Source organism: Anoplophora glabripennis, unplaced genomic scaffold, assembly GCF_000390285.2.
Source record: "Anoplophora glabripennis isolate ALB-LARVAE unplaced genomic scaffold, Agla_2.0 scaffold59, whole genome shotgun sequence".
Lineage (NCBI taxonomy): Eukaryota > Metazoa > Arthropoda > Insecta > Coleoptera > Cerambycidae > Anoplophora > Anoplophora glabripennis.
The window spans coordinates 1,231,245-1,248,112 of NW_019425991.1; the positions used below are offsets into that span (position 1 = coordinate 1,231,245).

At 34.1% G+C, this 16,868-nt stretch overlaps 2 protein-coding genes across 2 annotated transcripts in view; one reads left to right on the top strand and one right to left on the bottom strand.

Moving 5' to 3' along the window:
• The window catches only part of LOC108906367 (relaxin receptor 2), a 145,348-nt gene extending 136,682 nt beyond the window's left edge, over window positions 1-8,666 (bottom strand). Inside the window, exons 1-5 of the mRNA XM_018709603.1 lie at window positions 8,636-8,666; window positions 8,201-8,338; window positions 6,508-6,591; window positions 6,349-6,457; window positions 6,217-6,291 (exon numbers count right to left, since the gene is read on the bottom strand). Coding sequence (XP_018565119.1) covers window positions 6,217-6,291; window positions 6,349-6,457; window positions 6,508-6,591; window positions 8,201-8,338; window positions 8,636-8,666 — 437 coding nt within the window. The remainder of the gene's footprint in view (window positions 1-6,216; window positions 6,292-6,348; window positions 6,458-6,507; window positions 6,592-8,200; window positions 8,339-8,635) is intronic.
• LOC108906865 (facilitated trehalose transporter Tret1-2 homolog) lies at window positions 2,762-6,189 on the top strand. Its single transcript, XM_018710299.1, has 3 exons — window positions 2,762-3,002; window positions 4,761-5,051; window positions 5,102-6,189. The coding sequence occupies exons 1-3, from the start codon at window positions 2,930-2,932 to the stop codon at window positions 6,148-6,150; spliced, it is 1,413 nt and encodes a 470-aa protein (XP_018565815.1). The 5' UTR covers window positions 2,762-2,929; the 3' UTR covers window positions 6,151-6,189.
• Window positions 8,667-16,868: the final 8,202 nt, after the last annotated feature.

Consider the following 16,868-nt stretch of genomic DNA (forward strand, 5'->3'; position numbering starts at 1 on the left):
TATCCTCGCAAGAAATTACATGATTTTAGGTGATTACACAAAAAATAGTAGATAACTTAAAAACTAGAAGAGACAGGTATAGGGAACCCTGATACCGTTCGAAAGAGAATAAAATTGTGTATCAGAATACAGAAAAACATACATGGTGTTCCATTTAAAAAAACTGACTTATGAAGGTTTGAAGTTAACTAAACTCGGCATTAAATTTCTCGCACCCTGTATGCAATTAAGCCACTTTGAAAGTACGGATGGGAAGCTTAGAGGTCTAGCTATCCCCCCTATAAATATTGTTGCTTTACCTTACTAATCAGTTCTCAAAAGGTGGCTTCTTGTAAAGTTGAGGTAAGTCGGATTTTAAAATTAGATTTTACTCAACCCAAATCCCTGTATTTACCTAATTTTGACATAACGGACATATGGCAAAGATATTTGACATAAGTTCGTTAACACCGTGTATTTTCTAAAATTTTCAACACCCTGTATTTCGGAATTTAAGCGCTCTTGGCCACATGTTTATTGGAACTTTTTTTCTTTAAATACCATAAGAAATTGTGCCCTGAATTTACGGACCGTAGTTAGGAAACGCCTTGTATAGAATAACAACAAAGTTAATTTTCTTGTACTAGTCCAGTCACTGAAGGAGAAAGTAAAGTAAAAGCTCCCAATTTTTTCGGATAGCATGGATTTTCCTGAAAATTTGCATACAAGCTCATCAGACCCTCCATTTCAAAAGTTATATTTTCTAGATGTGTGCTTTTTTCTATTTGGGGGTGAAAACTACCCTTGTACGAAAAAAATGCGAAAATCGCAGATTTACGTATTTTAAAGATTCAATTCTTGTTCATATTTGTTGGGTAAAGTTCCTTTCATGTTTTTTAATATAATTTATGAAATTTAATCACTTTTCAACCCTTAAAAATCCTTAAAACTACCCTTCCATGGCCAAAAAAATAGAAAGAAAAAGTTTTTAACAGTTTAACATATTCTTTTGATGCATTCACAATGTATCAATGTATTGCATTTCTTTTGTTATCCATTAGAAAGCTTACGACTCATTACAAAGTTGCAAGAAAAGTAAGAAAAAAACTACAATCTCTTATTATTTTTTTTATAACAGTTTTTGAAATATTTTGAAAAACGGCGATTTTTTAAAAACTTGAAAAATTTTATTCAAAAGTAAATGAAATATATTTTTTTTAATTTAGGCTTCTAAAATCGTTGAAATTCCCAGAATCTACTGTTNGGGAATTTAGCCGCTCCAAAAGTTTTACCGAAAAAATGCGATTACTTTTAGTAATTTTAAAGTTATAAATTTACTCGAAAAACTATTTTGTAGGGAATTTAAAGCACTTTAAGTTCTGTGATTTGCAATTTTTTTGAGCCCTTCGTTTTTTAGATTTGTAAGCTAAAAGGGCTCAGGAAAGGCAGTCTTGGAGCTTAGTTTTGAGCTTCCAACGGTCATAACTCGGTCAAATTTTGTCCTACAAAAATTTAAAAAAAGCAAATTGTTCAGTAAGAAAAGAACTACAATCTCTTTTATTATTTTTTTTATAACAGTTTTTGAAATATTTTAAAAAACGGCGATTTTTTAAAAACTTGAAAAATTGTATTCAAAAGTAAATGAAATATATTTTTTTTTTAGGCTTCTAAAATCGTTCAAATTCTCAGAATCTACTGTTAATACATAAATAAAGTAAATTGCAGAAAGAATACGTTTAATTTTTTTTCCGTCAAGTTATTAATTTTAATACCGATTTTTTTTTCTCAAAAATCAAGACAATAATTTTATTTTGATTGTAACTTCATTAGTTTTCATGCTAACGACTTCTACCACCGCTCAATTTAAAGGTCTTTTCAAAAACATTAATAGGTGTTATATAAATTTTCCTCGAAAAACCTTTAATTTTTCCGCTACAGGACGCTGAACGTTTCGATTATAGCTATTTTCGAAATTGACTTCAACTTCTGGGAGTCATAACTCGGGTTCTATACCATCTATAAAAATAAAAAGAACGCACTCTCTTTGCTATTTAATTACCTCCATTTTTGCTTATGATAATTTTTTTTTAAACTTGTAGTTTTTGAGATATTTGCGAAAAATGGCTCAAAAACATGCATTTTTTGGGCTAAAAACGAACATGTTTAGACGCAAATAACTCAAAAAATATTGACTGTACAAAAAATTCTTATAGAACATTTTTTGTTTAGAATTTGTCCCTCTATCGAATCATGAGGTTATTTTTAATAAAAAAAATTCCCACCCTCCAGAAGGGGTGGCATCCACCCCTAGGGTAAAAGCACACATCGGCACTATATAACTTTTGTTTCCTGGGCTATTCCCTAGCTTCAGTTCAAATTTCACGTCAATCCATTCCATCCGAAAAAATTGGTAGCCAAAATGCTTCTGTGACTGGACTATAGGTGCTATCGAAGTAGGTGCTGTTGTAGGTCTATTAAAATGTTAAATAAAAACATATATTAAAATAACAGAAGATAAAGTATAATCCGTCTCCTCTGGAGAATAATTGTTATATTCGGGCTAATAAAGCTAAAAATAAATCACCGTTTTTAACACCTAATAACACCGTAAATTTTTTCTACGAAACATCCCACTTTATTGTGTCTCCTTAAACAAACAAAGCTCCAAAATACCCTCTGTATCTTAGGTGGCTTAACGAGATAAAAGAGCGTCAAAGCACCATAAAAAGAAAACAATTATTAGTTAACATTAAAACAATTGCACACATCATATCTTTAATTGCGTGCAAACTGCTAAATATATATTAATCTAAATTGGCGTTATGGTATATCTAAACTTTAAATTGGTATCATCTGACAATCGTAAAGCAGTGGTTCTGTACATAGACCGTGGCACATTGCTTAAATTCGGTAATATGAAGAACTGCTAAATTAAAAAGAAAAGATCGCGATGACACCCATTAGATCAGTGCTAGAAAAGAAGGACGGCAGCAGGGCTAATCAGTATTTGGCTGGGATAAGTGGTGAGTTGTTTTGTAAAGCAGAAACGATGATTTGGAACTTTTTCAAGCTGTTAATTGTCTGCAACAAATAAAAACCCGTCGACATTCCATTAAATTTAATTGATATCGATGTTATTAGGCACAATCAAGTTTTGAAATTAAATTCATTCGTGTCACTGATTTATAACCCTTTTAAATTTCAAAATCAATGTCGACAAATAAATACAGGGTGTTAATGATAAGTTTTGCCGAACTTTAATGGCGTATCCTACCGATGAATATAATCAAATTTTGCTTTATAAAAATTTTGGATAGGACGCTTCCCTACAGAGCTACAGGGTGTTGAAAGTTTCAAATGTTTATTTTATTTTTCCCGTAATTTCACTGGCATAAAAGATTAAGTGATAAAATTTGGGGGATGAAATTTTTTTAGTAGGGACAATTTTTTTTCATGGATACCTTATTCCAAACTCCAGTGGCGTAGTTATTGGGGGAGTAGGGGACCTTTTTTTGAAAAAAAGAATGGTACGCCACTGGTTATTTAAATAATTTTAAATGTTTCGCCGTTTAACTCATTACAAGCGTTTGTGATTTTTTCTTTCAAATGGTTAATATCTCGCGAAGGTGTTTTGTAAACCTTATTTTTTAAAACCTCCCATGAAAAAAAAATCAAGGGGTGTTAGATCTGTTGACTTTGCGGGTCACTGAATAGGTCCATGAAGCCTAATCCTTTTTTCTTGGAAAGTGTTCTCTAAATAAATATTAACTTTTTCTGAATGAGAAACCATTGTGTAAGCACAAAATTTATACGTTTGTCGTTCGCATTGAGTAATGACAAGCATTTTGTGGCATTTATGCACTTTAAACAACGAACATTCCATTATTTTCCAACGTCTACTTGATCTTTCCATCGCTAATGTGATTTTTAGGTGGTATTTCTTTTGAGACTCTTTAGAACGAAACGGGAAATAATACAGAAAAATTTCTCTAATAAAAGTTTATTAGAAGAAAGAGAACTTAACAGTAAAAAAATCCTCATCCCATTTACAACCACGGGTCCCAAATTTTATTAAATTTTTTTGGATCCTGACAGTAATACCGGACTCATATTAATAGAATACTCAATCTGGTCCGGAAAGAAATTGATACATAATTGAGTAAAATTGAGTGAATTTATGTGATTTTTTTACAGACTGTATATTTGTATGTATATTCCATGCATGGAAATTTTGATGTAACGTTTTTTTAGAAGACTGTATAGATTACCTCCTTGATATCCCGTCCTGTCTCAGTTTCCAGTTGAGATTCGTCAGTGCGTGTCATAGGCGTACAAGTGTGAAAGGCGTTCCACATTTTAGTCATTCAAACAAGTGTTAAAAACGAAATCGAGTGTGATAAACAAAATACGCATTTCATTAACAAAAGTGACTGTCAGAAATGTTTATCTGCGTTAAAATGTGGTTAAAGTGTAAAAGAGCGAAACCTATGCCAAAAAAAAGTTAATTTAACAATGATGTTAAAGATTCACGATTTTTTTTAAATAAACTTCAACCTGCAGTAATAGAAGTCAAAGATTTGATGTTGGATGTACCAAGGCGACATATTTCTTTGTCGTTCAACAATTTTTGGGTCTCTCTAAAATGATACGCCCATGGAATTTCACTCGCGTCTTACCGTCGCGCGTACTACATCTCGATAATAAATCACTGCTTACTATTTTTGACTCGCTTCACCCTACGATGTGTTACATCCCCTGTTTTATTTAAAATCCTGTTCCAGCTTGCATCGCCCTCTTCACCGCAGGCATCCACGTGGGCTGGCCGGCGCCATCCTTAAAAATAATCCTCTCCACGGAATACCCCTTCCGGATAAGCGAAGACGAGGGCTCCTACATAGTCATCACCAGCTGCCTAGGGCACATCGTCGGCGCCATGACGGCGTCAGCTCTAGCCGACACCATCGGCAGGAAGTGGGCTCTGCTCTCGATATCCCTTCCCCAACTGGCCGCCCTGATGATGATCTGCACCTCCTACCACACGAAATACCTCCTCTACTGCGCCAGGATAATAGGTAAGCCCTAGAACCAGCCGTAAACGCGGTGGTAAGACTTGTTTTTCAAGGTGGTATAAGTGAGGGGGCCGTGCTGGCCGTCCTGCCCACCTACATGGCGGAAGTGGCGGAACCGGAAATACGTGGGTTCCTCGGGACGTTCATGTCCTTCGTGTTCGTCCTTGGCGTGCTCTTCGTTAACATTGTTGGTTCCCACTTGGACATCTACACCACGGCGTTGATCGGCATGATCTTTCCCGTCCTGTACTGGGTGGTTTTCATAAACTTCCCAGAGACTCCCTACTATTACTTCATGAAAGGAAGACCGGAACAGGCCGTTAAGAGCTTGAAGATCCTGAGGAGGAAGAATAGTGTCTGGAAAGAAGCGGAGAGTTTATCAGCTGACGTCGACAGGCAAATGTCGGAATCTGGGGGGTACCTAGATCTATTCAGGGTGTCTTCCAATCGTAAAGCGTTCTTCTTAGTTGCTGCAGCTAGGATTTTCCAGCAGCTTACCGGAGCTTCGGCTTACGGGCTCTATTGTCAACTGCTCATAGGAGGATCCACCAAACTCTCCCCAGTACTGGGTTCGTGCTTGCTCATGGTCACCCAGCTGACGGTGATATGCGTTTCTTCCCTCTTCATAGACAAGATTGGAAGGAAACCACTCTTTACTCTCTCCTCAGGACTCAGCTGCCTCGTTCTGTTCATCCAAGCTTCATTCTCCATCCTCAAAACCTACTCCGGCTTGGACCTGTCATTCATGCACTGGTTTCCGGTGCTGGTAATGGTGTTCTTCGTTTCTTTCTTCACCATGGGTCTTGGGGTGGGTCTTAACATCTTCGTTTCGGAGATATTCTCTTCCAGTATTAAGGCAAAGGCACTGTCTTTGAGCAGTATAGTGTACTCTTTTTCCATGATGGCCAGCATCAAGTACTACCAGTATACTGCGGATAATTACAGTTTGGCGGTGACTTTCTACACATTCGCGTTTTGTACTTTAATAGGCACGTTCTTCTTCAAGTTTTTCCTGCCAGAAACCAAGGGTAAGACCCTGGAAACCATCCAACAGGAGCTGAAGGGGAGGAAGAAGAAAATGCCTTTTCGCGCTCAGTCTTAACGGTTTGTAACGTTTATTTAATAAATTTTTTTAATCGTATCAGTTTATTTTTTAAATGATACTCACAGCGTGTCCACTAGATCCGGGATATGTTCCACCGTTTCTGGTCCCAAGTGCTTGAAGTTGTTGCCTGTAAAGTCCCTGCAGAGGAAATGGTAGCGTTGCATTAAAAAAATTGTAGGTATGAGCTGTACTTACAATATATCTATGTATACTTGAGGTATATCCCTAGGAGCCGCGTCGTAGTTCTTGTGCTGACAAAGCAAGTCTCTAGCTCTGCATGCACAAGAACCATTGTACCATAAGACTGGAACAAAATTACTTAAGGCACAGCCAAAGTTGTAAGGATGTACTTACAGCATATGTTTCCGAAATCGTCATGCTCCGCTGCTATATTCTTCCTGTAGAGGTGGTCCCAGTAGTCGTCGTCGTGCTTGTCATCTGTAATGAAGTTCGTCATCAAATCAAAAGAAAATGTTTTTAAGTATTATTTACCAGTGGAGGATGATTTTGCGCCCGAGCGGAGCGAGTCCGAGACTGGTAAATTATACTTAACTGCTGCGTGGTGTATAACATTTTATCTGCTCCCACAGTCCTTTGTGGTTCATGAAATAAATATTAGGTTTTATTTTTTCTGTGGTGTTTATAAACAAAGCTGCATAAAAGTTGCAATTTTGCTGGATTTGCATTATTATTTCTAAATGAGTGATTTTCAAACAGAAAGTGCAGCAAATGCTGCCTGCGAATTTTTATTTCCCGAGAAGTCGAAAGTGCGCTGCAGACGAGCATATAGAGATTTCCAAGAATGGTGCCAGAACAAAAATACTGGTGTTTCTGAAGTATCACTGCGAGCATATTTCATGGAGAAATCAAGACCTTAAAGTCATCGATGAGTTTGTGGAGTAAATACTCAATGATTAAGTCAACTATTTTCATGGAGAAGAACGTGGATATATCAAAATATCCCAAGCTGAGAGCATTTTTGAAACTAAGAATGACGGCTATATACATAAAAAGTCAAACGTTTTTACAAGGGAACAAGTCAACGATTTTCTCGTTCAGGCACCCGATAACACATATTTTTAATGAAGGTAGTGACGGTCTTAGGCATTGCAGGAGCATGCCGTTCTGATGAATTATGCAAACTTACTTTGGACAACGACAATTTCAAAAATTTAGATGACATTGTAGTTACAATTCCAGAGTTCTAAAAATGGTGTGTCACGTAAGTTTACAATTACTTCTCTTCTGGGCTCTTTTTCTCACCTAGAAATTCTCAAGGAATATATCAAGATTAGATTGGAAATTAAAACTGAATTTTCACGCTTTTTATGCGCTCTCCAAGCAGGTAGATGTTACAACCAACCAGTCGGCAAAAATTCCCTTTCTATGATTCCTAATAAGGTTGCACAGTTTTTGAAACTAGAACATCCTAAAACATATACAGGTCATTCATTCCGAAGAACATCGGCAACGTTACTGACTAATACAGGAGTTGATGTATTAGCAATCAAGAGACATGATGGGTGGAAATCAGCCACAATTGCAGAAAATTATGTTGCTGACAGTTTAAGTAACAAAAATGAAATAGGTACGTGGCATCATGCTGTTTTAATAGATGTCAGAAAATATTGAGCCTTCGCTGACTGAAATGGAGCAGTCAAATCATTTTGAGAAAAATGTGACAATTAGTAAACGCAAGGGGAATAATTATCCAGATTCTATAAATGTTACTAAATGTAATAACTGTACTATTTCTATAAATACTCATTCATAATAATTCATAAAATGTAATGTTCATCAAATATTTCCATTTATTTGTTCATAAAATATGCATTTATAACTCGAAATCGCTATTTTCCCTTACTAGGGAGGTAAGTTACTTCACTTACCCCCATTGTCCATTGTCCATAGCAACTTCCACTTCTACGGTAAAATTCACTTACCTCCTTAAAAACAATGTATTAATAGTCTATTTATTATAGTGGGATCAGATAAAAAACCCTTTCGCTTCACATATCAACGTTAGTTTGTGTAATATAAGACTCACCACAATTCATTTCGTCACTTCCCGTTTGACAATCGACCTTTCCGTCGCAGTTGCTGTCCTGGGGCACGCACACAGTCTCATTTTCGCACTGGAAGTACCCCTCGATGCAAATACCTCTGGGGACGTCAGTAAAGCTCCCTGGAAAAACATAAATCCTGTTCAATAAAAAAAACCGCACGTTCTTGTGGTTCGGTCTTTAACACCGCTTTGTATATTGCTTCTAACAATCTGTCAAACGTACATTTCAAGCATATAATAACTCTTCTTAATCCTAAACATTAACAATGGTACACGTGGCATGTTGTGACCATACTGTGTCTGTTGCTATTTAGAAAACCTTTATCTTCAGACGACGTGTAATATATCCCATGTATTGTGCTTCGTATTACTTGTAAACCTCCGAAATCCCACTACGCTGGGGCGTCTTTATCTTACTATCAACAACGCATGTATTTAATTCAGGCATCGTTGTACAAACAGAAGACGAAAATTGGGAACGAGAAATGTACGAGACACTGTAAAGTTCCTGGAAAGTTTGCCTGTATTAAATTTTTTTATGCCTCTTGTCGGACTGCAGACAGGAAAGATTGAATGAGTTGTATAATTGAAACCAATGAAATTTTAATTGACTTTTTTGACTGGTTAGTCAAAAATCTTTTACAGATGAAACAGTTTTAAACTGTAATTAAGGTCGTTGCTTTTAATCCAATTATTTGCAGCTTTTACGGAATTCGAACCGGATTCTGTTTAAAAATGTAATAAAATGTTTCAGTAATAGTTTCAGAGCACCTAAATGTAATTTGTGTTACACAAAACATAATTAAAGTTTAGCGTTATAATCAATACTATTATTTGCAAGATATTACGACTACAATAATTGGAATCATCATCAGTAGCAGTTTTGAGGTTCAGAACTTCATCTTTGAAACAGTTTCACTCATATTATTCATTTTCACCCGTTATAGGTCAGTCAAATTGTCGAAAATACCTTGTTTTTTTTCCAAAATTTAGTTCGGTAAACAAAGACAGGTAAAAATTAGGAAAAACTCCGTAAAATTGAGTAAACTACTTTATCCCAGCTGAATGTTAGGGCTTCATTTTCAAAATGTCGTTAAAAGTTCGCAAAACACAGTTTTTTTCACATAAAAAAGAGTAACTAAACATTTTAGAAAAAATGTTTTATACAAAAGTTGAAGAACTTTTTATAACAAAAATTTTGAGCCCGATGTCAATTAATTGATAATAGTTATTTTTTAATAAACAGTTCTATCCGAATTTGGTAAAAATGCAAGAAAGTAATTGTGTTCCTGTGGCTTACTATAAAGGTCTACAAAAATATAGATATTTGAAAATATAACAAGCTTACTGCTTATTTGACGAGTGAATCGAGAAGATACAAAGCAAAAAAGCTGCAGTATTGGAAAGCACATATTGAAGAATTTTTTACTGGGGCTTCCGATAAAGAATATTTAATGATTAAGGTAATATCTCTTTACCTTTTACATGTTGTTAGGTCTATAGTGAACTTTGAATTATTTTGCACTAACAATGGGGGTTTCTGGTGCCTGTCGATGCTTCGAAATGACAAATTTGAAAATTAGTGACGTACAGAACGTTGACAGTTACCTACTTGTTTCAATACCTGACACAAAGAAGGGCATTTCAAGAAAATTTACAATTATAGAAGGATTTTGCGTGAATGCTGTTGAAATATGCAGAAAATATATTTCTCTGCGCCCAATTTGCCTAACACAAGACAGATTCTTTCTAAGATAGATAAATCAAAAATGTATTTCTCAGTCTATTGGAATCAACACATTTTACGAAGGTACCCTCAATAGCTGCTTCATTCCTGAATATTGCAAATCCAGAAGCATATACTGGCCATTATTTGAGGCGTACTTCAACATCTTTATTGCCCAATAAAGGTGCTGATCTTACGACCATCAAACGGTATGGTGGATGGAAGAGCTCCTCTGTGGCAGAAAGTTATGTTGAGGAGTCTACATCTAACAAAATTGAGGATCCAAGGAAAATCCAAGGAAAATATAGTTCCTGTTCCTTACAAGAAGAGATATCTGTAACTTATGCAAATTTTTCACAGACTTCGGCAGATGTTATGCGTTCCGAAATTGATGGCAACAATGCTACAAGGGTTGTTATTAACGGAAAGGAAGTTAAATGTGAAATAATCTATTTCTATAAAAATGTATATGTTAATGTTAATAAGTAAATAAATTAAATTTGATTTATTATATAGGTTTATTATTTTTTCATTATTCTACTAGTGAAATGAAGTTACTTTATTCCACTAGTGGGTAAAGTATCGCTTTAGACGGTTCATATGTGTGGATAAAAGTCCGATTATAAGGTGATGTGGATAAACAAATGTTATAGTTATTGCAAAAAAAAAACGCTATAAGTTGCATTTTTTTTAAACTTATGTTTAAAACGAAAAAAAAATTTTTTAACGAAACATTCAGAATAGTCCTTAGCAAGTAGAATAATTGCATTTTTATAAAATTGCAAAATATTTGATAGTTTTTGCAGATATTGAGTTTTTCCAAAAAAAAAATACTTTTCCTTCAAGTTTCAATAAATTATACAGTAATGCACTTACGTGACCCATCTTGGGCACAAAATTTTTTCTAAGAGTTGTACTTTTCTGTGCAAATTGTGCGCGTATTGTAAAATACTTGGAAATGTGCGAAAAATCTACGGGGCCCAACAAAATTAAGTTTACTGTAAAAAGGGGGTCTTTCGCTGCAGACTATTTTTTATATTGAAATAAAAGTATTCAACTACAACATATGCAAATTTCAGACCTTAATACTAATAAATGAGATCGTAGCGATTTTTTGGAAAAAAAAAATCTCGGCACCTGTTGGTCGTAATACATTTTTTTAAATTTGTGAAAAAAATGTCGGCTTTCAAAAGGCAATAATGCCATTCCAATTAAATTTCAACGATAAGAAAAAGATCTACATTTTTCGAACCAAAAAATAAGTCAAAGTTTCGGTAGATTTTTCGCATATTTCCAATTATTTTGCAATACGCGCACAATTTGCATAAGAAAGTACAATTAGAAAAAATTTTAAGCCCAAGATGGGTCACGTAAGTGAGTGCATAACTGTATGATTTATTGAAACTAGAAAAAAAATTTTTTTTTTCGAAAAACTCAATTTTTGCAAAAACTATCAAATATTTTGCAATTTTACAAATATGCACTTATTCTACTTGCCGAGGATTACATACTCTGAAAGTTTCATAAAAAAATCTTTTTTCATTTTAAAGATATAGAAGTTTTAAAAAAATACTATTTTTAGCCGTTTTTTTTGCAATAACTAATATATTTGTTTATTAATTGACATCGGGCTGGGCTCAAAATTTTTGTTATAAAAAGTTCTACAACTTTTGTCTAAAACATTTTTTTCTAAAAAGTTTTTTTTAATGAAAAAAAAAAAGTGTTCAATTCCAGGGAATTTTTCCTAATTTTTACGTGTCCTGGTTTACTGAACTAAAAATCTAATTTGATTGGACTATTAAACACACCCCGTACAATCGCAATAAACTTCGATAAAGCGAGTATTTCTGACAGAGGAACTTTTTAATATAAATGTCGAGTAAGGGATATGATTGATGCTGTTTACATTAGGAAACATTTGTTTGTATTTGTTATTCAGTTCATTGTAACGTCATATTTATTTCAAATATCATGTCGGTATAGAGTTTCGACGATGCAGATTTGACTGCCGGTAACATGTCCAGGGCCGGCTTTGGTCTAGGGGCCAAGAATTTACTATACACGGTACGTTCCAAAGGACTTTTTAAAAATAAGAACAACAAAAACTTTTTTTGGCAAAACCGATTTAATTTATTCATTTTTAATTTCTCCAAACGAGATTTTTTGGGTTTTGGCTTGTCTTACGTCTTCCACTCGGCACTTTGGCGCTTGGTTTCTGAATGATGTCCTTTGAATGTTGATGATGTCCTTGAATTTTTGGTCGTCAATCAACTTGTGAGGAACAAACCTTGCACACACTTTTCGGAAGCCAAATATTCGACCGAAATGCGATTAATTGATGATTTTGAGATGCTCAGTTCCAATTCCATGAATTTCAATGAAGATTTTGACTGATCTTTGATGGAATCTGCACCACAATCACGCAGGAAGACCGAGAAGAGCTTTTCTAAACCAACTGTGGGAGCGACAGTAATCTACAGCGTTTAGTACCATGGAAGCCACAAAATATTTGAGGCCGGCTCTGTTCCCTGCTAAGTTTTACAATTAGTTCGCTTTCGTGGTTAGCTTTTGCGGTTTGTTTATATTTGCCGATGAAAGCGATAACCGTAAACAAGTAGGTACCTGCTAAAGCGATAACCATTATAAACATCGTTAAGCCTTAGATCAATAATAGGATAACTAACTGTATGCAATAAATCCTGCATTGTGGCAGGGCAGTGGCGGCTCGTCGTATGAAGCAACTGAGACCGGGCCTCACTGTAAAATTACTATTCCACTATTAACCTAAATAAACAGTTGCGTAAACTAATTTTCATTTATGTCTTACATTTATCAAAAATCAGAATAGCTTATAGTTTTAGTTCGCGGTTAATGAACGAGTCGCGTAGTACGCGGATAGTGTCTGATGTCAGTGTGCGCTGGCGGCGTTGTTTTATATGTAAATAGATAAGTTGGCTGGCTACCTTATGAAAATTAGTTTGTTTTTTTTTTCATATTTTTTAATATTCATAAACCAAGTAGGAACAATTTTGTTAATTACACAGCCCCACAAAAAAAAGTGGCAGGTCCGAAAGACAAGACCATGGTATCCATATGGTTTTGGGGTCGCTGAATCCGAATCCGGTGTCCGTTTGATGCGATCAGATCTGGTTTAAGTTCAGTTCAAGGTCAAATGTAAAGCCAATTATGTTGTTCGTATTTGATCTTATGTAAGACTGTCTAGTCCAGGAGAATTAAGTATACATTGACATGGCTGTTGTTTGACGTAACTTGGATATTAGTAAAAATCGGTCGAAAATAATATATACAATGAAAATATAAGGTTGCGCCAAGAAAAAAAGTTGTGCTATTTGCAGAAAAAATTCAAAACTGAAAAAATACTCAAAAATTACGTGATAATTGAATTCCTCTCATTTTGCTTTATCGATTAAAAAAAAAAACATCAAAATCGGAGCCATAGAAGCCGAGATATTGAACGCCGAAGCGCGCGCGCTTTTTTTGAACGAGCGTTTCAATTTCTATAATTCATCCCCTCCCCTCGGTTTTGCGGCACAAATGGTCGGCTTGACAATATTCATTGAATATTCATAAAAAAGCACACGTGCGATCATATTTATAAAAACACATACGGAAAGTTCTTGAAAAAACCTACCAAATTCAATTTTTATTGTTGTTACATTATACATAGTTTTGCAGTAAGCGCTTGTTAACGTTGACACTCTATATCTCGGAACTTATAGGACCGATTTGAACGTTCTTTTTTTCAAGTTAAGCGTCTTTCCGAGAACTGTTTTTTAGTACTTTGGTATATTTTCCAACCCGCAAAACCGCTTCACGAAAGTAATTGTTTATAAAGTCAAAATTTTTCTTACTTTTAAATTCGCTCCAAAAATTATTCAAAAAAAGAAAATTGATATTCTAACGATTCTATATGATTGTTAAGGGGTCCAAGTAAGTGTAAAAAAATTAGCGCAGATTAAAATGTCTAACTTTAACCCCAGCACTCACGTAAAAAAATAACAACATTTCGCGCTGAAATTTAGTAACAAATTGTCTTATACCAATACTATCAGACCGATTTGGATCGGGTTTTGGAATTTCGTTTTATAATCGTTTAAAGTACTTACATCTACATTTATAGTAGAATTGGAAAATTTCTTGCCTGTCAGTTTGACGCTTCCAAATTACCTCGATTTTCATCACTTTCTTAGGTAGTTTTGACTATTTAGCAACAAAAATATGATATGCGCAGGTATCAAAATAATCTTCTATCTTGTAGCAAATTTCATAACAAACAATTTCACCAGTAATAGTTTTTTCTGTAAACTGCATATTTTAGAAGTTATGTTGGAAAATGTTAGAAAAAACACGTCATTTTTGAGTATTTTTGCAGTTTTTAATTTTCTCTGCAAATAGCACAACTTTTTTTCTTGGCGCAACCTTATATTTTCATTGTATATATTATTTTCGACCGATTTTTACTAATATCTAAGTTACGTCAAGCAACAGCCATATCTCGAAGGTTTTGAGCTTAATTCTCTTGGACTAGTCCTCAAAATATGGCACTCTTGTTTCAATGTGTTAGGTTTATAACATCCATATTTGAAGTGATTTATCCAACAATATCATTGTAGTAACATAAGGAAAATTCTTCATCATTAGAAAAATATTCCTTATTTCTGTACTGATAGTAAAAAGTTTTGTGATATTGTTCCTGTCTTTTTCACAACGTGATATGGAATACATTCGTCATCAGTAGTTGCACTAGCAATATCAGTGATAGTTTCATTGCCACCCAAATTTCTCCATTCTTTAATATCTTGGTGAAACCTTTCTCTTTGCTCAAACCCAATCAAATTTTTCACTTAGGTTTAAAACCAAAATATTTATATAAGTATCTTTCGTATGTTGATTGATCTATTTCTATTAAAAAGTATTTAATAGACCTGATCGCTGATCGATTTGACCTTGAACTGACCTTAAACCAGAGCTAATCGCGTCTAACGGACACCGGATTCGGATTCGGCGACCCCAAAAACGTATAGATACATAGGTTTAGTTTGTTGACAATTTATTTTCTACATTTGACCTTGAACTGACCTTAAACCAGAGCTAATCGTGTCAAACGGACACCGGGTTCGGATTCAGCGACCCCAAAACCATATGGATACCATGGTCTTGTCTTTCGGACATGCTACTTTTTTTTTGTGAGGCTGTGTTATTAGGTAAATATATCACTTTGTTTATTTTCTTTTACTTAATTTTATTGTAAATACAATTTTTAAAGTTCTGATATTATTATTATTATTATTAATAATACAATTTTTTAATTTACGGTTATTGGCGAAGACCCCATAATAAAAAATGACGTGGAAATTTATTCCTATTTATTATTTGAGAGCGAATTAATAAAATATCCAAATAGTTGCGTATTATTTTTTATAAAATTTGAATGAAAATCCTGCTCGTGAACATAAGTTTTTCTATACTATTGTAAATGCAACTAAAAATTTCCAGATGCATTTAGTCGTTTGCCCCCGAAAATTTAAAAAAATTTGCCTGCGGCGCTTTTTTTTTCTATCTTGCCCACCTAGTAAAAAACCACGGGCCTCACCTAATAACAACATCACGAGTCGCCACTGTGACAGGGCATATTCCTGCGGTTAATCAAATAATTATCAGTTCATTTCCCCTCACCAGTGTTTGATTACTATGATTTGTTCGCGTTTAAAGTGTTATGTCGAATCACGAATATCAATTCCATTTGTTTGGGCTACCTTGTATCTAGTACAGACTTCCGTAAGTGAAAAAAGAACCCGATACTTTTCAGAAAAAGGATATAATAACAGATTTAATTTAAAAATTAAGTCTTAAGCAAACGGATACTCTCGGGGTCGTAACTCATCTTTAATGCTCCGTAAAAATATATTTTAAATTACTCGAAAGCAAAAATAAGTGCTAGCGCGATTTCACGATACTCAGATAATTAAATTGCTTCTAAAGTACGACGAGTTAGTTGAGTTCGTTAATAGACCAGGGCGGATTTGTGGAAATATGCCACTTCTTGGATGTAAGAGAGGGAAGCTGATTTTTGCTAATTTAAAAAATATACCTATTTTATCTGAGTTTTTTACTTATATCTTGGAACCTATGCATTTTGGAAGAATATTGAAGAGGAAAAAAGTTTAATTAAAATTTAATTAAAAATTTAATTTTACACAATATACTGTAAGTTGAAAATGTTTAAATTTATTACCCATGTTGCAAAATAGCAGTAATTGATGAAAAAAAGGCAAAATAGTCAAGTTTTTGGGATAATATATTTTAAATATTTTAATTGCACCGAGGGCATTCTAATTTTGGTAAAAAAAACTTTATAGTATAATAAAACAACACACCAAATTTCATTAAAATCGGTTAAAAGATACTTTTCGCAAAATAATTTCTTGAAAAAAATTTTGAAAAAATATTTTCGAATTTTCAAAATCAAATAAAGCATCTAGATACTTGAAAATTTTTTCACATAGAAAAGACCACTCAACCTTTCAAATGGTTTTTGAATAATTGAAATCGGTTGATTAGGACGGCAACAATAAATTTTTAAAGTTAACACTCTTTTTTTATTTTTAAACAGATATTACATTTATCAATTTGCAATTTAGTTTTTTTCAAAAATTTTAAAATACTCGGAAAGACGATTCTTAAAAAAATAGTTAAATTCCGTTTATTGGTTCTCGAAATATAAGCGGTAAAAGTTTATCGGTATTTGCCGTTAATTTATAAACAATTTAGCAATAATTTTTGATCCAGTGGATTCGTTTTTCCGAGTTCTAAGCTGGACAAAATTTTCATATCCATAAGTTATCGGCAACATAGATAAATCAGCATTCAATCCATATTTCAACACTCTGAATATGAATGTAT